This window comes from Bos mutus, chromosome 24, assembly GCF_027580195.1.
Source record: "Bos mutus isolate GX-2022 chromosome 24, NWIPB_WYAK_1.1, whole genome shotgun sequence".
Lineage (NCBI taxonomy): Eukaryota > Metazoa > Chordata > Mammalia > Artiodactyla > Bovidae > Bos > Bos mutus.
In genome coordinates, this window is record NC_091640.1 from 34,538,507 (window position 1) to 34,562,655 (window position 24,149).

The 24,149-nt window shown below is 35.9% G+C and overlaps 1 protein-coding gene and 1 long non-coding RNA gene across 4 annotated transcripts in view; one reads left to right on the top strand and one right to left on the bottom strand.

The window, feature by feature from the left end:
- MIB1 (MIB E3 ubiquitin protein ligase 1) overlaps positions 1–24,149 on the bottom strand; it is a 96,394-nt gene that overhangs the window by 26,749 nt on the left and 45,496 nt on the right. Inside the window, exons 11-12 of the mRNA XM_070361832.1 lie at positions 16,763–16,960; positions 15,517–15,668 (exon numbers count right to left, since the gene is read on the bottom strand). Coding sequence (XP_070217933.1) covers positions 15,517–15,668; positions 16,763–16,960 — 350 coding nt within the window. The remainder of the gene's footprint in view (positions 1–15,516; positions 15,669–16,762; positions 16,961–24,149) is intronic.
- LOC138985426 (uncharacterized) lies at positions 5,575–12,691 on the top strand. Of its 3 annotated transcripts, none has more exons than XR_011462485.1 (4): positions 5,575–5,846; positions 6,383–6,548; positions 7,709–7,940; positions 8,283–11,708. It is a non-coding gene; the product is annotated as an uncharacterized lncRNA (long non-coding RNA). The 3 variants fall into 3 exon arrangements; XR_011462484.1 differs by lacking the exon at positions 8,283–11,708 and adding an exon at positions 11,742–12,691 and having other exon boundaries at positions 5,577–5,846; XR_011462483.1 differs by having other exon boundaries at positions 5,615–5,846; positions 7,709–11,708.

Here is a 24,149-nt window from a genome sequence, read left to right on the forward strand (position 1 = left end):
TAGCTTTTATCAGATTTTCAAACAGGTTAATGACCCAAGGCATATTGAGAATCAAAACTTAAAAGACAGCCTTCAGTGGTTGTTACTAAAGTTAAAATCACTGTCCATGAATGACAGACTTCTTTGGAAATCTGTGGAAGGCCAGGAACCATTCCCTCCCCCAAAAATGCACATAAAAATCTTTACATATAATTTTGAGGGAATCTAAGTTCCATTCACGGACCTCATACAAAGCCGAAGATTCTTGCTTTAGTTCATTTTCAGTAATTGTAAGGACTTCCCCATTTAGTGGATTAAAATAAAATACTAGAAATTATGTAGATTTTTGACTCAAATTCTTAACGGTACATCATCATATGAAAAACAATTTGACATTTTTATTAATGTTAGTGTTAGTCATCTCTATGGGCCTATAAAGTCATATGAAAAGAGTTCTGTAAGAACTAAATGAGGGAATGTAATAAAATGTTTTAGTATAGTCTAAAGCTCTTCAATATTACAGTGTTATTACAGTTCTAAGTTTATAGACCTATGAAGTACACAATACAAATTTCCCTTTTCTCCTTCCTAAGAATTCTTCCTGTATTCTTGATTTTGGTTATTCTTATTATCATTTAACCAGCCACCCCAGTCAGAAATATGGGAATCATTCTAGACCCTCTCCTCCCTTCCCACTCCTGCATTCACTTTGTTCTGCTGACTTTCCCTTTTAAAACTAAACTATTATTTCCTATATAATATCTTTTATATAGACTTTCATAACCTTTCCTCTGAACATCTGTAACAGCCCCCTTCCAAATCTAGCCCTTATACCCCTTTCACACAAATCTACCCCTTTCACCATTTTCACAAATTCAAAGTCATCGGCATTCAAATAAAAAAGGCTCCCTTTCACATAACTAAATCTTTTTAAGATTGGTCTTGATAAAATTTATTCTGAAATATACTTTTTGTTTTAATATACTTTTAAAAGAATATAAGACTAAACTTACCTTATGATAACTGAATTATAACAACAAAATCAACTCCTGATTAAATGCTCTAAGTTTTGGAGAAATACTGCAGATAGCCCGAAATCAAAATTAATGCAAAAGTCAACAGCTAGCTAGGAGTGGTCAGATTAGTTTTTGGTTTTGCCATTTTTAAATAAACTTCTAGATTTTAGACTTACAGAAAATTGTGAAGACAGTACAGAGAGTTCCTCACCCCTCCTGTTAATACTGTACATTAGGATGATACATTTGTTACCATTAAGGAACCAGTACTGACAGTTATTAACTAAAGACCATACTTCACTCCAATGTCCTTATTTAACGTACTTTCTCTACCACATTACACTTAGCTGTCGTGGCTCCTGAGGGTCCCCTTCACTGTGACAGTTTCTTAGACTTTCCTTGTTTTTGAGAATGTTGACAGTGTTGAGGAGTACTCATCAGTTATTTGATAGAATGTTCCTTGCTTGTAATTTGTCTGATGTTTTCTGATGATTACAACTGGGATTATGAGTTTTGAGGAGGAAGTCTCAAAGACAGTGCCATTCCATCACATTAAGGGTGCACACTATCAGCATGACTTACCTCTCAATGTTAACCATAGCCATCTGGTTGAGGTAGCATCTGTCCACTTTCTCCACTGTAGAGTTGCTCTTTTTCTCCCTTTCTCTACTACAGAATACTACTACACTCTTTGGAAGGAAGTCACTATAGGTAGCCTACTCTTAACAGGTGGAAAGTTATATTCTACTTCCTTGAAGATAGAGTATTCACATAAATGATCTGGAATTCTCCTATACTGGAGATTTGGGGTAGCTTAATTTTAAGAGCAATCGATAACCTTCTCATCTTAATAGGAAAGCTGCTAATTAATGTTAGTTCTTGACCTACTGCCTTCACAAAAAGCAAACAAAAACAATACAACACCTCAAGAAAAGTCAATCTTTGGGCCCAGCCTGCAGTATGAGCTAAGAGAAAAAAAACAACAGTCTCTGGTCCCCTCCCCTTCATGTCCAGAGTAGTTCTGAATGGTCTGTCTCCTTTCCTCCTGTGGGGCAATCTGAGGACTCCACAATACAACCAACGAAGGTCAGCTGTTCCCACAGCACCTTAGCTAATTAAGAGGTTTCTGTTGTTATGCTGCAAGCACTGAGGCCCTTAGAGTTCCTGGCATAAGGATGTTACCAGTTCAATAAATCAATAATTTTACTAAGCCAACAGACTCTCACTGGTGGAGCACTGTATGAGATTTGAAGATACTTTCCCGAACGTTCAAACATTCTTCTTTATTTCTCAATCTGGTTGTTTTCCAAAAGGTTAAGGACATGGATGGTTTAAGGATAAGATCTTACTACCAGTTAAGCAGGCATTTGTGAATAGTGCCAAAGAAGCATTAAGTTCCGGAACAACTAATAGTGGTGCCGAGCATAATCCTTGGCACATGGGAACACGCAAACGTTCGCTGAATGATGAGCAAATGAGCTCTAAGAAGCAGAGGGGACGAGCAGCTGTCTGCACTGGTATGTAACAGTCAAATGGCAATGGCTCCATTTTTAGGACCTGCCATGCTTTGCAATCTTTCTTCAGAGATGGGCAACATTTTTCCAAACAAACCATAGTAGCTAAACTGAGGAGGCCTTACATATTAGTATTACTGAATGTAAAAAAGACATTGAGATAATAGCACATATTAGGGGTTCAATAAATTCTGAATATTGAACAATCCCTCAAATATAATTTAAGCATGTTAGTACAGAATCCATAAAGGAACCTGCTAAGAAAGTTGATAAATCTCAGGCAGAAGTTCTGTAGGCCATGCTAAGAGCAAGTTAATATGTAACAGTTTGAACACATCTTTATTCAATACACACCCACCCCTATCTAAATGGATGGAGACAAGAATGCTATCTGTAATAATCATTCTAGCAAATGAATATGGACAGTTTTTATTTTCTTTCATCTATTTAAAGGGATACACAGACATGACTCAAATGTTAAATTTTAATTTTTTTGGTGTGCTTAATTTTGTTCCCCACAAACTTTTTTTTGACAGATACTGTAATTAAAAGGTTCATTAATTTAGCTTGAATTCATTTACTAGGAATTTGGTAATGCAGCAGAAATTAGCTCAAAATGACAGATATGCAATGACAATACAGGCTGCAGGAGGATTCGATCATTCTTAAAACAGGACAACTACAAGGATCTCTTCCGCACTGTAAGCCAGGGACACCATTCTACTCATCTTTCTTCCCTCTGTGTGCACCTAGTATGAGGTGCTCAAAGTTTACTTGAATGAAACAAAGGAAGAAACAATCAAACAAACGGTCATTTTTCTCAGCATACTGGGGCCAAGAATGCTCAATATGCCACATTCCTGGTACAGGTTCCAGTCCCCTAGAGTCCAGGCCCTAACTGCTTGCATTATTATCAACCACAGCAGCGACAGGCACAGGGGTAAATATCTAAGTCTGAAGCCAAACCACCTGGGCTCACATTCTGGTACCAGCAAACAAAAGGGCTGGTGACATGAGCAGGGTACTTGCCTTCTATGCCTCAGTTTCCTCATCTATAAAATGTGTAAAGAATCACAAGTCCTATTTCGTAGGACTGTTATGGGGATTTTAAAGGCCTTAGAAAAGTGCCTGTCCTTTCATACACTATGTAAGTGCTTGCTTGAGAGGTGGGAAAGGAGGACTTTGACTGCTACAAAATGGTCAGGAAATATGAGGTAGTTTAAAAGTCTTCAAATTGACCTATCTTGTACTCTGAGATGCATCATCTTCTCACAATGTGTCTAAAATTACTTCAGTATCTAGAAGCATGCTTTATGTCACTGTTTTAAAACAGCCATTCAGAAATAATTAAACTGCTATGTTATAAAAAATGCTAAAGACAAAAAGGATGTCAAGGACAAATTTCCCTTGTAGGAGAATGAGCTCAGAAAACTGTTAACAGTTCTTTTTGGTTCTTAACTGAATCGATGGATGTGAGAGTTGGACTATAAAGAAAGCTGGCTGCTGAAGAATTGATGCTTCTGAACTGTGGTGTTGGAGAAGACTCTTGAGAGACCCCTGGACTGCAAGGAGATCCAACCAGTCCATCCTAAAGGAAATCAGTCCTGAATATTCACTGGAAGGACTGATGCTCAAGCTGAAACTCCAATACTTTGGATACCTTCTGCAAAGAACTGACTCATTGGAAAAGACCCTGATGTGAGAAAGATTGAAGGCAGGAGAAGGGGACGACAGAGGATGAGATGGTTGGATGGCACCACCGACTCAGTGGACATAAGTTTGAATAAACTCCGGGAGTTGGTGATGGACAGGGAAGCCTGGCGTGTTGCAGTCCATGGGGTCGCAGAGTCACACATGACTGAACAACTGAACTGAACTGAATCAATACTTAAGAGACTATATATGAATTAAGAACAAGGTATAGTTGGTTTTTCCTAGGCATTCTTAGGTTTGTTAGATCTTAAATTGTACCGCCATAGGTTTGCGGAATTTGATGTTAAATTTTTTTTTCTCCTTGGTTAAAAAACAAACCTCAACATTAAAATTTATGGTGATATGCTATTAAAGTTTAGAACAAAAGTATTTTTCCCCTATAACATGTGTTATGTGACAAAGTTACAGAAGGGCTTTCCTGGTGGCTCAGCAGTAAAGAATTCAGCTGCAATACAGGAGACACGGGTTCGATCCCTGGGTCAGGGACTTTGTGACTGAAGAGCAACAAGAAATTACAGAAAGGTTAGTGACTATTTTGAGTCTGTAATAAAGTGTGAAATGATCATGCCTAAATGCTATCTCAGAAAAGTAAAGTGGAACAGCAATGTAGAAAGGAGGAAAAAACCACTTCACATTTGAAAATAAAGTAGAATTTAATTAATGCATTATAACAGTTATATAACTACAAAGTTTCAATAGAAAAGTAACACAATTACTAAAAAGCATTCCAGACCCTGTTTCTCACCTAAGCACTACTAAAAAATTTATTAAAAGTGACACTGAATTAAAAGTTTTTTTTTAATTTAAAAGTTTTAAGTAGCACTTCCAAGATTTCATTTACACATTCCTCCTTTCCTCCTGAGTGATCTCTTCACCTTCAATATATTGGTTCTACTTACTCTTTCTACATATTTTTCCATTCAATTATTATTTATTAAATTTAAAAAGAATGTATAGCAACAACGAGCTCTAAAGGTAACACTACAAAATCCCTTCAGGCCTTGAGCTATGTAAAATATCATTATCCTGATTTTTTTGTTTACTGATTTAAAAAAACAGGTTATGAAATATATTTTGGCAGCACAGCGACTTTACTTGTTCCATATCTGTCCAAAGCCTGTCTTGCTACTAGCCAGGGTAATATTTTTTCTCTTTCCTTTTTTCGCTGCAGTGCTTCTAAGTATAGTGGCAGCCGCATCAGGCTTTCCTAGCCTCAGCGCAAGCTCAGTATAAATCTGGGATGTGTAAGTGGAAACATGAGAGACCGCTTTATTTGGCAGTGCTTTGAAAAAAAAAAAAAATGCAGGACAAATGGCAAGGCAGTGTTTGGACCGCAGGATGAACAATCAATAGGCAGAAAGCAAGATAGAGGCTTCCTCAGCTTTTGGATCGACAATCGACAGCTGAGAGACTATTTTTTGCTATGGTTGACTAAATATGGTCAGGGAAGAGAGAGGCACAAGAGAGCCTGTTTGCCTGGGAGTGCATGTTTCAAATGCTTAGCTGCCTATAAAGCTGAACAGTTCAGCCTGTGGCCACTGAGGGAAGAATATAAGTTAACCTCTGTAGTGACCATGTGGAAGTCCCGACCTTGCTTGCAGACTTGACCTCTGGATTTGACAAGGTAGCGTCAATACAGATCTACCATCTAATCCTGGCAACTAAAAACAAACAAACAAAAATTCCACAGCAAGAAAGATGCAGAATTATTTTCTGAGAAGTCAGAAGACCCCAATGTCCTCTGGTGGGCAAAGGAAACAGGGTGAATGTTTACAGTTATTTGGTGGGGGGGAGTGAGGTGTGTTTTGGTTTTTGCTGGGTTTGTGTGTGTGTGTGTGTGTCTTTTTTAGTTTGTAAAAGTAACCTCCTCTACAACTTTTTCCCCATTTCTGAAGCATTCCATCTGAGCAATTAGTGAGGTGCATTTTCTTGGCCGTTGAAGCAACCTTTCCCCGGTGCTTCACTTTCTATACACCAGAGACAAGGTACTCATATCCATTCAACACCAGTAACAGGACATTCCAAATCAAATGGCCAATGCTGACTCAATTTTATTGAAATGTTTTTTTTTTTTTTTCCCTTAAGCATAAGGAAAGGGAGAGGGAAAAGATGGCTGATATACTTTGTTTGTTCACTTGTTTTTCAAATTTATCTTAAAAGGTGGGGTCCTGTGTTCACTGACACTTCCCCTTTACTTCCCCCGGCTCATGAAAAGAAGCGCTGATTCAGCAAATAGAGTGAAGAGCCGATCAAGATGAGATGGCTGCTGCTGGCGTGACTCTCTGGGTCATTCTCTCTCTCCCTGCTCATGACACTAAGCTCACAGGTAACACAGCACCACAGGACAGTACTTTAATGAAGGCTTATGGTTTTCTGCATGCTTACCTATTATCGACTCAATACATGCTTTTATTGTTAAATTCTACCTGGGCAAAGCCATTTCACAGTTCAAGCAGAGACCTTATGCAGTGTAAAAAGGAATGCTGTTCAAATATCATGACAGATGATCCAATGTCAAACCTGTACAAGTCCATTCCTGTCTTTTACATTATTAAAGAGTCAGTCTTTACTGTTTCAGATTAAGTGGTGATTCTGTATCCCTAGGAAATGGCCACCTGCCTTCAGAGCATACTATCTTTTAAAAACTATTAACTCTTTCAAGGTTTAGTCAACAAAGAAACTTGGAGATCACAAAATGCTTTTTAATGCTTCCTCTGATAGCTGGGCACAAAATTAAACCAGAATACGGATGGTGAAATTCAAATGCTGCGTTGCTGAAACTGCTGTAGTACTGGGCCATCTCCCGCTACGTGGTCCTCTGCTCTCTGTGAGCTACACTCACTTCTTACAACGGGCTGCAGGAATTCTACTTTCCGTGTCTTTTACACCCCCTCCTCTCTCAGATCTGAAATTTTCTTATGGTCTTCTTATAAATTAACTTCTTAATGCCACAATAATAAAAGGCAACTCACCAACTATAATTTGTTTTCATGCTAAACGATCAAGTTAAAACACAACTGCTCACTAGCCAATACCTTCCAGTTCTTTTAAGTGTGACTTTGGAAAACTTGATTGTTCTGGTACTTATCCTTCATATTGACAAAAAAAAAAAAAAAAAAATCAAAGTATCAGAACCACTCAACTCACCAAAATTAGATATTAATTCTTTTATCTAAATTTATATTTAACCCAGACAGGATCACCAAACTGCAAAACTCAGGTAAGTAACTAATAACAAAGGAACAACACAGAGGTTTTCAAATGATCATGAGTTCTTATCTGTGACCTTAAAAACAAAACTAACAAAAAAAATTATCATTAAAAAAAATTCAGTTCATTCATACTCTAAAAAGATCCAGTTTTTCTGTTTTTTCAACTTTAGAATCAACATCAGAAGTAGTACTAATTGGTTAATTATTAAGTCTTTAATAAGATATCTTGCTGGTAAAAAGTACATGCACCAAATTAATTATTGTCTACTTGTAGGTTCTAGAAGCAAACTACAAAATAAGAAGAAATTTGCTCTGAAGACTATGAAGAAACACTAGGCTGATCTTACCAATTTCTGAAATACACTCTGTAAATCCCCACTGATTCAATGGATCTCTCTCAAAAAGAACCAAACCAAGACAAAGTTCAACAGATAACTGGTCAATGTTTAGAAGTGTATGTCCACCAAGAACAAGGAACCATAAACAGCACTAATGCCATGCCTCAGGTAAATGTTATAAAGTTTAGTCTTTGATATTCTCTGCAAACAATCTACCACTGCTCTCCATCAGTAAGCTGAAAGTTTTACTAAAAAATGGGAAAATAAAACATTTCATGTTTTTACAGCTAACAAGTTAGTAATACCTACTCAGAGTACATACTTCTTTATGTACCCATATGAACATACAATGCTATGGAATGTAAAGAAGTATGTATTTTTGGTAGGCAATAAACCACCAAGAGGAAACTAGACTGCAGCTATGTGAATGACCTTCGTATGTTAAATTAACCTATCAAAGAGATGACCTTTGGCAATACTAACACCAGAAAATGTACCTATTTCTTTCAGATGGAAACTAAATGTTGCTGATTTATATTTCATGAGGAAAAAAGTTCTTCTGAAGTAGATTTAAAATTAACATGGAATTCCTTTTAAATCCTTTAAGTTTAAAGCATACGACATTCTACATTTTTAAATTAAGTACTCACATGATTAAAATTTGAATACAAAAGAGAAAACAGTGATACTAGTACAAAAAAATGATACACATGACCCATTTTCTGTCTCCACAATTTAATTTTAATTTAAATGTATCATTAGTAGGGCTGACATTTAACAAAAGCTGACTTCATTTGCATTTCAACAGCTATTCTTCATATTTTGATATGAAGAATAAGTATAATTAACAATGTAATTATAATTTAACAATATTGTAAGAATTCCTGAAGCAAGTTTTGGTGTTTTAAGTTTTCTTTCTCAAAGCTACAGACATAGTTATAATTTTAAAAGACTATCTTTCAAGTAAAATTCTACTCTCAAAGAAAAAAAAGTGGTCCCTGTCCTTCTCCCTAATCCAGTTTCCACTTTCAATGCTATGTAAGTACTTAGTTTAAATCAAGACATACACTTTATTCAAGAAAAATGATAAAATTCTGGGAAATAGGTATAAATCAATAGGGCACACTGGTCACAGACTGCCAAATATTAAAATAAATTAATTTATTACCTATACTATCCTTGAATTTGCTTTCTCCAAAGAGGGCACATAAAATGAAACACTACAATCATGAAACCAATGTATCCAGAAAGAATAACCATCTTTTATTGGTACTAGGCAAATACAATTCAATTTTTTATAAACATGATAGCCTACCATTTATAGTATGCTAGAGATATTAAAATACATTTTGTATTTTATGTAAAATTTATTTTGTACAATATATACTTATATTGATAAATATTATAAATGATAAAGCTCTTAGCAACAATTTATTAGTAACTATTTTAAGCTACTATAATAGATTTAGAAAATAAATATTAATATTCATATATTCTAATCATTTCTTTTGATTAGAGTATTCAGACATATGTCATCACATGTCTAAATTTTTTGTCACAGTTGAGTAGAAATGGCCATAAGGTTATCCATGAATTGTTAATTTTGTTTAATAAGACAACTAGATAATTGTCAAAAGGTGATTTTCATTTAATCAGATTAAAAAGGAGAGAATGACTTACATACAAGCATAGAAGTTATAGAATATTTATTGTAAATTACAAAAGTTCATTAATTTTAAAATTTTACATTTTCAAAGAAAAAAAAATCAGTTCAAAGCTTAACTCACTCAAGAATAGACCTTCATCCTGATTATCCACAAAAAGGATGGCAAAGCTTCATATTCCATTCATTAAGTTTAACTACACACGCCCTAAACATTAAAAACTGACAATATACACCTCAAAAATAGAGGTTCCTCTATGAAACTACTCAAAGGGTATTACTAGATCTATGCTTTATAATAAGCAATTATATTCACCATTCTATGGGTATAAAAGTTTTTAATAATTATTTTAAAACATTCCAGCAACTAAGAATCTTGTTGCTACAATATTAAGAGCTTACAAACCTTAGAAAATGACAGTATCTATTATTCATTTGAAAAAGTATAATTATACACTGATCCTAGTGCTTGCAAGTTAAACTTAACATATCTAAGAGTATTTTCAATCACTCTAAAATGTCACATCTATCACTTAGATCAGCTGTTCATTTTTAACTGAGTACATATTAAACTCTGGGCATCTGCTGACACTGTTGTAACTCAAACATTTCAACTGTCTCTCTGACAGGGATAACAGATGCTGACATTATCAAATGCTGTACTATTTTTTTTCCCCCGGCCTCTCTTGCCCCGATATGGCCAGTATATGAAACTGAACTGCCATCCAAAGCACACTTGAGCAACTGGATCTGCTAAACAGCTCCCATAGAACTAGTAAAAATAGAAGTCAGTTTTATTGCTATCTTCAGCACTTAAGTCCAGGCAATTTAACACCTGTTTCTTTTCTATTAGAATAAATGATGGAAATAATTGTAGTTACATTAATTTCACCAGCAGCATGATACCCTTCAGCCAACAGATGCGGGATATACTTAATACGAGAAGTGTTTGAATATTGCCTGAATTAGTGTTGACCTTCTCCCAGTTTGGTTCAAAACACGTAACTATTTCTTTACTGTTTATATTTCAGTGAGAGCACTTACCTTACAGGCAAACTATAACTGTTCAAAGTTTTTAAAAGTTATTAAAAAGTTATTTTAAAAGTTTTAAAAAGGTATTTTCAGAAGACATCCCTTCTCAATATTGCAATTCCCTTTTAACAAAAACTTGCTGTACTGAGTTTTAATGATAATTTCCATACTCAAATTCATGATTATTGCTAACCACAATGTATTATTAAGCAGATAATGAGAAGTAACCAGGCAATCTGTACCCGAAATGACAGAGAATTCAGTCAAGGAACTAGACCTTTAAAAGAGTTCAATTATTAACCTATGGTTAGGGACACTACATAAGCAAAAAGAAAGAAAAATAAGCTATCATGCATGGCAGTTCCTTCAACACAAGTCTAAGCAATACACTGAATACACGTGTGATCTATTTATAAACCAAAGGGTACCAGAGGTACTTTTCTTAAGGCCATTCATCCCTCCCCCCCGCCGTCAGCAACTTGCTGTTTGTTAGTCCTTAAGTATTATGCTAAAAAAAGAAGTGGCGGTAGGAAAGTGTGACTGACTAGCAGTATTTTTCCCTAACCTATTTCACCTGCTTATTTGGTTTACTGCTCAAAGATAAACAGAAAACATTACTCTGATACACATCAAGGTCTATATGCTCTTTTTAAATGGTGCTGGTTTTGGAATAGGTCACTGTCTATATTTAAGAATTCAGCAAAGGTGTTAAAAATAAAGATGTACGTTGATAACTCCTTAATGCACTACCAACGCGCTAAAGGGTAAAGACTTCTGCACGACTGGAGTGGGAAACACGCAAAGTGCCTTCAGAAAATAAAGTTTTACAATCCATGGCTGAAACACTGATACGAGATTCTCTTAACATTTGAGGAAGGACCATAATCATAATTTTACAAATAAAAAAATTTCAGCTGTTTTAGGTCCCCAGCTAGCAGCACGGCAATGCTTTGCTAGAGCTGGTAAAATGGAACCAAATCGCCTCTTCAATGGATTTGGTCCCCTTCAACCAGCTGTAGCTATGCATTGATTACTACAGGACAGCCAGCGTTTTCATTTATCATTATTAATCACATGTCAACTGATTTCAACTTACTTATTCAGATTATGGTTTAAATCAAATAATTTGTAACTGTTAATTCTACTTGAAAGAGCTATAATAGTATATGATGTTAATAAACAGTTTGGTGAAAAACTGTGTGAATGATATAAGGCTTTCAAATAAAATTATTTTATTCATTTATGGTCTCTGTATTAAATTTCTTGTCCTTCAGAAATGAAATGATATTGAAATGCAGACTGTGCCACAAAGTTTTAAAAAAACCAAAACTTCAAAGGAAGAAAATATCTGAGAAGGTCACCTGAAACCCTAACAGGAATGCCACAGTGTGGACATGCACTATTTTAAATTAAAGAAAGGCGTAACATTATATGGGTTTCCCTGGTGGCTCAGCTGGTAAAGAATCTGCCTACAACGAGGGAGACTTGGGTTTGACTGGGTTGGGAAGATCCCCTGGAGAAGGGAAAAGCTACCCACTCCAGTATTCTGGCCTGGAGAATTCCAGTCCATGGAATAGTCCATGGATAGTCCATGGGGTCACAAAGAGTGGAACACAAGTGAGTGACGTTCACTTCACTTCATAACATTATATAAAACAAAACTCCAGAAATGCTGAGTCACTACCTTTCATATGATTAGCAATTAATTGACTGCTATTTATCAGAACATTGATAGGTAAGGTGGAAAAGGAGACAATGACACTGCACAGCATTTGGCAGACAGACTTAAATAGTAAGTATGTAATTCTTCTGATACTGAACCAAAAGACTTTAATCCTCAAAAAAGGAACAAAATACTAAGCATTGCTACCTTTTACTTATATAGATATTTCAACTCTCCAAACCTGTTTCCTCAGTTGTAAAATGAGAAGACCTTTTTTCTCTTAATTCTGAGTTTCAGTGGTTTCTTTTGTCTTACGACATCACTGGTTAGTACCAGGAAAGAAAAGTCAAAAATTTTAAGAATAAGAAATCTGATATAAAAAAAAACTCAACATAACCCAGCTTACAATTACAACAAATAAATAACTTGTGTCATCTTCTCATACTCTTTCATGTTCAATTAAAATCATCCTTTATCTGGCAATCTACAGTCACAACTGCATAAAATGTCTTGAGCAAATAGGAATTAAAAGTCATATACCTTTAACTAAAGCACCACTTTGTTGTGTTTATTTTTTTCTCTTTTTTTATGTCACCTGACACCAATTATCTGGTTGGAGGAGTTCTCAGGAATTAAAGAAACAGAAGTAGTATTTTTTCCCCCTCCTTGGTTTAACATTATTAAATATACTAGCCTGCTCTCAATGTGCTCAATAAAGTTAAACAATTCAAAATATTTAAAAGTTACTCATCTCCTACTAAACACTTTAGTTTTTAATCTACCTTAAACTTTACAACTTAAAAATATTATATAACCTAAATTAAATTCCCCCAAGAAAATCTTTTTGCCAATTCTAACTTGAAATACTTGCTCTGTATGAACTCCTGACAATTTCTCTACAGAATTTTTATTTTAATTGATTATATACTCTTGTGATATCTAACACTGTCTTGTCAAATGAAGACTAACATGTATTGAGTCCTCACCTATAGTCAAGGCATTATGGGAGACACACAAATATTTGTGCCCAAAATTTTAACAGAAAGAAACATAAAAATGCACATACTAAGGGACAGCACAAAGAAGATAACTGCAGAAAACAAGAACACAGAACAAGGAAGTATAGAGCAAACAGAAAATAATTTCAAAGATGAAATCTAAGACTTCAGGGAGAAAGTCGGTTAAGGGGATCTTAAAGAAAGAAAGTGCTTAATCAGTGAAGGAAAAGAGCAGAAACTTTTAGGGAGAGAGAGTAGTACAGTATAGCTGAAGGTCAAGGTGGGCAGAGAGATTTTAATTAGTGGGCTATAAACTTAAAAGACAGGCTCATAACACACAAGTCAGCTTGATGTACTGGTATACCCTTGGTTAAATCATTCACTGTCCATGTGTTCCAGCCTTACCTCACAGCCCAAAATACAGAGGAAATAATATAAGGCAGCTAAGATCAAATGATTCTAAAGTCAAATAGACCATGCTCAAGTACCAGCTGTTCCACTAGGCAGCTGCATGATCTTGAATACAAGTATTGAAAAACTTCATTTCTTTATAAGCCTCATATTCTTCATCTATAAAATTAGGATATTAACACCTGCTTCCTGCTTCAAAAAGCTGTTCAAGGGATTAAATGAGATAATGCATGTTAACTACTTGCATGTGGTAAATCTGTCATCACCACCTTTTATTTAAAAGGCAGGGAACAGATAATACTATTTTCTCTCCTTTACAGTGTCAACATTAAATATCTGAAGTGTTCAAATATTGTAATTTGAAAAAAACAAATCAAGACATAACCTAAAATATGGCCATTTATTTCATCCTAGATTATATACCTATTGTTACAGTACCAATAGTCAACTTGAATAAACTCCTTTTGTTCTCTGTGCTCACCCTCTAGTGGTGATCTTAAGAAGCTAAAAAAAAAACAGCAAAAAATTATTGTAAAAGGAAACATGATGTAAAAATGCAATAGGGAACCAAAGAATAAGAAATCATGGTGTCTACAGTTAATAATATTGAATTGTATATCTGAAAGCTGCTGAGCTAATCTTAAAACTTCTTATCATAAGAAAAAAATTCGGAACTATGCATGGTGATGGATGTTAACTAGACATATTGTGGCAATCACTTCACAATATATACAAATATCAAATCACTATTTTTAACACATGATATTAATATAATAAAGTGAAGTGAATGAAGGTCACTTAGTCTTGTCCAACTCTTTGCGACCCCATGGACTACACAGTCCATGGAATCCTCTAGGCCAGAGTACTGGAGTGGGTAGCCGTTACCTTCTCCAGGGGATCTTCCCAACCTAGGGATCGAACCCAGGTCTCCCACATTGCAGGTGCATTCTTTACTAGCTGAGCCACAAGGGACATTAATATAGTATCATATGTCAATTACATCTCAAATTTTTTAATTTAAAATTTTTAAATTATCAAAATAAACTTCCAAGTAAACGTCTTCCTCAGTCAACACACGTAGCTTGATTCAACTATAAACACAAGACACCTAATGAAGGATTTTCTTTTTTTAAAGTTTATTTATTATTATTATTACTATTATTATAATTATTATTTGGGGGCCTCGCCACGAGGTAGTTCCCCAACCAGAAGCTGAACCCAGGCCCTTAGCAGTTAGAGCACAGAGTACTAACCATTAGATCCCAGGGGAATTCTCCAGAATTTTCCAAAATGCTTCTCAAGGTAAAATTGTTCCAAAAAATTCATTTACAGAAAGTTCTACGTTAAGCAAAGCTAAGCATTTTTCTTTTCTGTGAGACTCTGCAGATCCTTTATGAATTTTATGACTTCCCAAAAGTCTTTCTCAAACTTCACCAACAAGCACTTTTTTCAGTAGACTACCTATTACCCTAACAATGGTTAGAAGACATCTGTACTAGAAGTTTATAGTTAATTATATTATCAATAAAAAATTAGGTAACTTAAAAGTGTTTTAGTCAAAAGTTTAAAAAAAATAATTACCATGCAAATAGACAATTTGGAATAAAGAAAAAAAAAAAAACAGATAACATGAGGTTTTGGTAAGAGGATGCCTGAGAATGATCTTGAAGACACATAAATCTCCAGGTGGAATGCATTTTAATTAAACCTTTAGAATACAAGCAAGTCTTCCTGATATTTTATACCCATATTTAACATATTTTAAATAGTCATTTCATGATACTTGTATTAGTTTAACAAAAAAAAACATATAAAACTAATCTATTTTAATGAAGACATAATTTCCTCAGATTTTAAAACGATTTAAAATATTAAAATAAGCCAAAATCACTTCCTTATAAGCATCAGAAAAAGAGAGCCCGCAACAGAAAACTATTTTTAAATTGCATAGGAAACAGTAAAAGGTGACATCTTTACCTGGGGTTTCCTCTCAGTGCAGCATGATGTAGAGCATTAAACCCATTGTTGTTCGTGATGGTAACATCTGCTCCAGCTTCTAGAAGAACTGCCAGGATGTCATCACGTTTCTTACTTATTGCATCATGAAGAGGAGTATCGCCTTCAGAATCCTTTATTTTTTCAAAGTTTTAAGAGATGTCATTAGCTCTTCTTCAATTATTATATGTAAAGTTAATTCTTATAATGATCTACTAAGCAAAGAAAAACAGAAGCCATATCCAACAACCAGTAATAAAACATGCTGTGTGTTAAATTTCAAAATGCAGGCAAGAAATACTAGCCTCACTATAGTAAAGAAATCTCTAGTCAATCTAGATGGACAATACAATAAACATGCTACAGTTTTCCAAAGAAAATAAAAAATAAAGCAAGGACGTATCCTCAAATACAATTAAAATTTTAATGAGATAGAAAAGCTAACCCCCACCCAACTCATTAGCTTACAATGGGCTGCTATACCACACTCCTACCATTAACAGTTACACCCTAAAATTCCATACCTACTATAAAATCAATCCTAAAACTCCATATATATTTTCTAAATCAGAAAATCTTCCAAGACTAGATCAAGGACTAGACCAACAATCTAACATAAACTAAGCTACAATTAAAATAATTTAGACTCCTCTGAAGTAACTATTACGAATTGCTGAAGCTCACTGTCATGATCAATAAAGTTAAATCAACTCCTAGCTGATATTTTTACAAGTCCCCATCACCAACTCCCCCCATACAAAATCAATTTACTGACACTTTAACAAAGGCTTTTCTAAGAAGGAATAGCTGCCAATTTTATGGCATGCTATGGCACCCCACTCCAGTACTCTTGCCTGGAAAATCCCATGGGCAGAGGAGCCTAATAGGCTGCAGTCCATGGGATCGCTAAAAGTCGGACACGACTGAGCGACTTCACTTTCACTTTTCACCTTCATGCATTGGAGAAGTAAATGGCAACCCACTCCAGTGTTCTTGCCTGGAGAATCCCAGGGACGGGGGAGCCTGGTGGGCTGCCATCTACGGGGTCGCACAGAGTCAGACACGACTGAAGTGACTTAGCAGCAGCAGCATACCTTTGGAATCATTCACTATGACTGATCATACAGAAAGGACTGATAACAAAGGAATGCTTGCCACACAAACTAGTATGGCCATTTAAAAGAATCCTGGAAATACCTGCACAAATATAATTCTTTAATGGTTTTACCTGAAGACTGGGATGACAGCCAAAGTCCAGTAACGTCTTCACCACCTGAAGGTGACCTTTATTGACAGCAATATGAAGCGGTGTCTGCCTGCGCTTGTTTCTAGCGTTCAGATCAGCACTGCCCCGGTGCAGCACTTCTATAACAGCTCCTTCATCTCCAAAAGCGGCATGGTGAACTGCTCTATCGCCATCTTTATCCTAAACAGCAGCATTAAGTCTCAGTCAGTGAATGTTGCAGAAAGAAAAAAAAAAGTGACGCTACTATAATTCATCAAGAACCAGATTAATGTAAGAAAAGGAAACAGAGTGGAGCCAACAAGATAACTAGAAATTCATGTGACGAGTGATTAGCTCCAAAGATAAATTATGACCTGGATCATTATATCATGCACACATGTACTAGACCAACAGTTACATCAGAAGTAGTCTGATTCTTCAGTACTCCTAAATTACCAGCCATGATGGTAAGCCAACATTAGAAAAATGTTAGATCACAACTATATATGAAGTTTTTTCATCAAAAAAATCTTACACAGACTTCTTAATAACACAGAAATTATACTAACAGTTGAGTAATTAAAAAAAAAGAAGGAAGAATGCCAAACAGTATGATCTTAACCAGCTTTAAGGGGGAGAAATACATCCTCATGTTAACACTGGTTATCTCTAGCTGATGAGCATACACTTTTCTATATATTCAAGAACAGAAAAAAATTATTAAGCACTTCATCTAAAGATAAAAATGAAACACAAACAAGTATAATTCTATACATCCAAACCACCAAAACTATTTCAGAGGGATCCAGTAGGTATGCCTCACCTAATGTTAGCATATTTCTGAGAAGATGAAAGATAGAAAAGGACCCAATTACTTAAATGTTTCTCAAATGTAAGAGACTGCTTTTTTTAAAATATGCTTGTACTAAAAAAAAATGCTTGTACTGAACCATAAAGATAATATACATAGTCCATACCAAAAAGAGTCTCACTGTTAGATGCAGATGGAAAAGGATATTATAAGGGTACTGCTTTATTCCATACACATCTCAAATATTAACACTCAAGTAAGCAGACTCTCAGACTTTCTCCAACCCATGATAGCCCCTGGGAGACTCTATAGTTTTGGCAAGTGGTTTGAAAATCCATATTGCACTTGGGCTTCTGAACTAGTTTCCAAAGATAATGCAGATAAATATCACCATGGTTAAATACATTTAAAACAAATGAATACGACAGTTGCTGAATTCAAAATAAGTTTTTGGTCTTTGCGTATTTTCTCAAATAGATGCTAAAAGTAAAACTGCTCAAACAGGAGTCCACAATGGCTTGACAATCATTCTTAAAAGGCCAAGAAACCACAATTCAGAAATTCTCCTCTACTAATATTCCAGCAGAACAAGGTTAGGAGTCTTTGTTACTTCTCAACCTTAAGCCAAAAGGAACTAGCAAACCACTACAGGAAAGAGTAAGGACTGAACTCGTGTGCCTCTCAGCAGTATTGTATCTAAAATTCCAGGGAAAAACAAGCTTCTTAAAAAAAAAAAAATTATGTTTGTGTGTGTATATTGTTAACTTCTCTAGTAACACATTTCAGTATTTCATAATCTTAGATTTAAGATCTTCCTCACTTCCAGTCTAGATTCATTTTCTGTTATAATTTTTAAGCCTATCTAGTGGTACTCCTTCCATTAGAAATGAGAACATCCACTGACACTCACTGAATAAAGATAGGAACTATTTATGAAATGTACTATATATTAATGACTGTTAGAGAACTGCTACAAAAACACTTTAATGCAGGTTCCAACAACAATTTGCTTATGTTCAAAAAAAATAATACCTAAAAAATTAAAACCCAAATATATATGTCAAAGGGAAATACATAAGGAAAATGTAAAGATTTTGGAAAATACATACACGCACTAGAAAACAATTAATTTCCAGATTTTGATTCTAAATGAGAAAACCTCACTTCCACAAAGACTGTAGCTTCCAGGTTTTGTTGCTTTCTTCCGAACTTATCTTAAGTATTTCAAAAGGCTTCAAACAACAAGACCTTTATTCTGTCTCTGATACTGCCACCAAACAAGTTGTTGAGGCCCAGCACAACAGCTCACTTCCAAAAGGTGATCTAAAGAGACTTGCAAAGGGGCCCCAAATTTAATCTAACACTGATCTTGGTCCTTTCCACCCTCTTCCCCCCCTTCGTTTCCTCCCAACCTCTAAAACCTGCTCTTGTTCCACCCTCCCCTCTGCTGGCTGATAAAACCACAGTCAGCACATTCAGGACCTATCAGTCAAGGCTCATCTACTTCCTTTTGCTGAACCCCTTCAAGCAAGCACCAAGTTCGATGGCTTTCACTCTTCAGTTAGGCTCTGTTCTCTCTTGTCCAATTCTACATCTAAGTGATTCAGGCCTTCTTGCATTCTCATTCACCTGACCTACTGCCATAGCTCATCCAGCCTTCTTACTTCAATCTATTCTTCATACAAAAAACAGAATTTTCTTTATAAAACACAAAATTTATCTTTAAAATTATTTCATGTAACTCTATAAAGAACAAACCTCTTTGAAGCCTACTTCTGTGGACCATTCCAGACTCATCTGCTGCCATCTTCCCTCACACATAAAACTAACTTAACCAACTGACTTGAGCCCAGATGTTCACGTGCTGCTCTCAGACTTCAAATGCTCTTGTTCATTATGTTATTGGCTTGAAAACACACATTCTTTAAAACTCAGTTCAGGCAACTCTTCTCTTATGAAACTGTCCCTGCCTCACACAAAATTAGTTTAACTCTAATTTCTAATTTATTTTTAGCAAATTATGTCAACTACTTTATTATTCTCAAATTTCATAAGTAACATCGCACCTCATCTTATTTTCTATAAAACTGATTCAATTAATCAAGACGCTGATATCCTGATCATACTTAAACCTAAACAGTCTATGTGGATATGGTACATTCTGCTGTGTTCTTTCATTCATTCAGTAATCATGGACTAGGTGCCCACTATGAACTCAGTGCTGTGATGGACACAGAGATAAAACAACAGGCAAGACAAAACTCCTGTCCTCAGTTGCCATTCTAGTGGGGTAAAGAGAACATTAAAAATGAAATATGTAAATAAAATGTATATGTTTGGTAGGAGGAAATGCCAAGGAGAAAAGATAGCAGGGAAGAAAGACAAGACAGCCAAGCGATGACCCCTCCCAGGGAAGGTGTGAGTAAATAGCTGAGAAGTGAGAAAGGCCCTGAAGACATCTGGGGAGAAGTTCGAGGAGACAACACAGTGGCAGCAGGAAGGATGAAAGTTGCGTGAATTCTGGATAAATTTCACAGAGCCAACGGGATTTAGTGATATTCCAAATAAGGAGTACAGGGGAAAAAGAGGAATCAATGACGATTTTTAAGACCCAACCTGTGCAACTAAATAAAGGTGCTGATAAGAGAGGACTATAAAAGTATGATATGGCCCCTTTAAAAATCTGACCTTTTTTGTTTGGGCAATCTCAGATTGCACTCTGCCTTCCTGCAAAAGGCACCTTAAGGACTGTTTCCTGGGTCTTCTATTAATAAATCAGATCTTTTCGTGGTTTTAACTATCAGTATTTTGGGGTAAGGGGAGTGTGCAGGGAAAGGGAAGTGGAAAAGCCTCTAGCCACAACCTGAACTAACATGGATCCCTAGGAACCATGTATGCTAATTCCTAGAGCCATTCTGGAGGTTATTATTCTGAGTCCTGATTTGTTTTCCAAAAAAGAATTTCCTCGAATTGAGTAGTCTTAAAGTCTACTTGCCAGTTCCTTTGCAGATTACAGTTAAATACAATGTTTCTACAGTTTTGTTTTCATTAACCAGATAAACAGAATCACATAGAATTAGCATCTGTGATTTGTTCGTTGTTTTTGTTGTTGTTGTTGTTTTTGAGAAATTGCTAGCTTTCACTGAAAAGAAAAGTGAAAGTGAAGTCAGTCAGTCATTGTCTGGCTCTTTGCAACCCCATGGACTGTAGCCTACACCAGGCTCCTCTGTCCATGGGATTCTCCAGGCAAGAACACTGGATTGGGTTGCCATTTCCTTCTCCAAACTTTCTCTAGTTGGAGAGAAATGTTTAATAAGAACACAGATAATAATGAAACCTTAAATTTCCATTGTGTTCTATATTATAAGTGGTATCTTAATTGTTTCCCTTACTCACTCTCCACCCCTTCAAATTATTATCATAGATGAGGAAACAGAAGGTTAAACCAATTAAACTTTTTGCCCAAATATTATTTTAGACAGTAACAATACCATTCAAACTTGGGTTTTTTGACAAAAGTCTAGTAGTATTCCCTATTAATATTCTCCATTGAAAAGAGCTTTCATTAATCTTAAACAATAAAACCATTTAAAATTTGCTGATATCATCAGTATATATTTGTACTATATTTGAAAAACTTATTATAAAGAATTCACTTCTTAAAATTGGGTTTCCATTCAATCCTCCACACCTTTACTCATTATATTCATCAGTAGGAAAAAAAAAATACTGAGTCCCTGGAGGATGAAAAAATGAGCTCACCCAAATCGACATACCTAAAATCCCACAGTCCTCGGTGCCTTTACCTACACATAAACAGAATGTAACCCTACTGTATTCAGTAGGTCATACATGGAGACAACCAACTTTCCAAAATAGCTCTGAGTTTTCCCTTAGAAAAAGAAATAGGGAAAAAATGTAACCTAATCACATATTTGAAAGGTATAATATAAAGCAAATAATTTAGCTTTCTAACAGCTTAAATCAACTAAAAAATCCGAAATAGTCATCTATATTATGGGCCAGCAAACTTTTCTGTGAAGGGCCAGAAAGTAAATATAAGTTTTATAAGCTACATGATCTCTTGTCACAACTACACAACCACTCAGTTTTGCAGCTGGAGCACAACAGCAGAATACACAATAAAATAAATGAATGAGTGTGTTGTGTTCCAATAATACTTTTAAAAAGAAATGAAGGGCTGGACCTGGCCTTCGGGCTATAGATTGCAATCTGTGAGCTATACTATCCTGAGCTCACTTCCTGATGCAGAAGAATAAAATTAAAGGATGCACAATGAGATTCCCAGAGAACAAAATATATTATTCTCTTTATTCTTCAGCTAACTTGAAAGCTTTTAATAAAACTGGATTTTTAAAAAATCATTGTTAAATTATTGTCTAGGTGTGTTAAAGGTATAATAAAGGTTTTAAGAGAAGAGCACTTATCTTCTAGGATACATACTAAAACTATTTACAGATGAAATAATATGATATCTGGATTTGCTTCAAAATAATTCAGTGGAGGAAATGAGAGTTAAGAGGGTACTGATAAGACAGACTTGGCCAGAAAAAATAACTCAAGTGGAATAATGAGTACACAGGATTCATTAAACTATTCTATTTTTACAAATGTTTTAAATTTCCAATAATAAATTTACAAACAGATTGATTAATTTATAAACGATGAATCACAATTTTAAGTGCATTTGAAAAACTAACTATTTTCTCTCTCTTTTAAACCAGGATTTCCAATCAGCATTGCTGACATTTTGCACTGGATAATTCTTTGCTGTGGGAACTGCCCTGTACATTCAAGGATGTTTAGTAGCAGCCTCAGTTTCTATCCATTACACGCCTGTCAGTCCCTTGCTCCCCACCAAACAGTTGGGACAGTCAAAAATGTGCCCACAAAATGTCCCCTGTGGGACAGAAATGCCCTCCAATTAAGAATCACTGTTTTAAGTAAATTATATTGCTATTTATTACAATGTTGAATCTTACATTCTAGAAATATGAAACTTTGCTGAACTTTTGCTTTAGTCTTAGGCAATGATTTATATTTCAACCCAATTTTTAAATGTAGTTTTCCCTTTACCCACTGGGAAACTGTGTTATTAACTTAATCAGATGTGTAATTACCCCTTTTTCACACTATCTCTACAAATTACATCTTCCTACAATGGTTTTTATAACAGAAAATGCTCAGAATGGAAATAAAAGAGGCAGTATGGTAGAAGGCCACACATATCTGTTTAGTAACAGATGGAGTTTCCAAATTGAATGATGTTATTTACAAACTACTGGCCTCACTCCAACTCCAATCTTACGTGGAGAGTACTAACTGTTTTGCTTATTTGAGCTCAATTAAGAAAGAAAAAAAAAACCCTATTCTTGAAAAATAGTGCCAACTTCACTCCCAGTCCCCTAGCCGCAGCCCTACTCTACACAACCTCTCATGTGAGCAGGTCTTTAGAAACACAGATTTATGGATAGTCTCACTTTGTAAGGTTTAGTAATGCTGAATCACAAAGTATAGCTTTTTTTAAAAATCAGGTAAAAATTTTTTTGATTTTTAAAGCCTCTCAGCTGATTTTCTTTAATCAGAAAAGTCTGGGGAATTCCTTGGTGGTCTAGTGGTCATTACTCAGCATTTTCACTGCCATTGCCCAGTTTCAATCCCTGTTCCGGAAACTAAGACCCTGCAAGCTGCAGTTCCGTTCAGTTCAGTCGCTCAGTCGTGTCCAACTCTTTGCGAACCCATGAATTGCAGCACGCCAGGCCACCCTGTCCATCACCAACTCCGAGAGTTTACCCAAACTCACGTCCATCAAGTCAGTGATGCCATCCAGCCATCTCATTCTTTGTCGTCCCCTTTTCCTCCTGCCCCCAATCCCTCCCAGCATCAGGGTCTTTTCCAACAAGTCAACTCTTGCATGAGGTGGCCTAAGTACTGGAGTTTCAGCTTCAGCATCAGTCCTTCCAATGAACACCCAGGACTGGTCTCCTTTAGGATGGACTGGTTGGATCTCCTTGCAGTCCAAGGGACTCTCAAGAGTCTTCTCCAGCACCACAGTCCAAAAGCATCAATTCTTCAGTGCTCAGCTTTCTTCACAGTCCAACTCTCACATCTATACATGACCACTGGAAAAACCATAGCCTTGACTCAGTTCAGTTCAGTTCAGTTCAGTCGCTCAGTCGTGTCCGATTCTTTGCAACCCCATGAATCGCAGCACGCCAGGCCTCCCTGTCCATCACCAACTCCCGGAGTTCACTCAGACTCACGTCCATCGAGTCAGTGATGCCATCCAGCCATCTCATCCTCTGTCATCCCCTTCTCCTCCTGCCCCCGATCCCTACCAGCATCAGAGTCTTTTCCAATGAGTCAACTCTTGGCATGACATGGCCAAAGTACTGGACTTTCAGCTTTAGCATCAGTCCTTCCAAAGAAATCCCAGGGCTGATCTCCTTCAGAATGGACTGGTTGGATCTCCTTGCAGTCCAAGGGACTCTCAAGAGTCTTCTCCAACACCACAGTTCAAAAGCATCAATTCTTCAGTGCTCAGCCTTCTTCACAGTC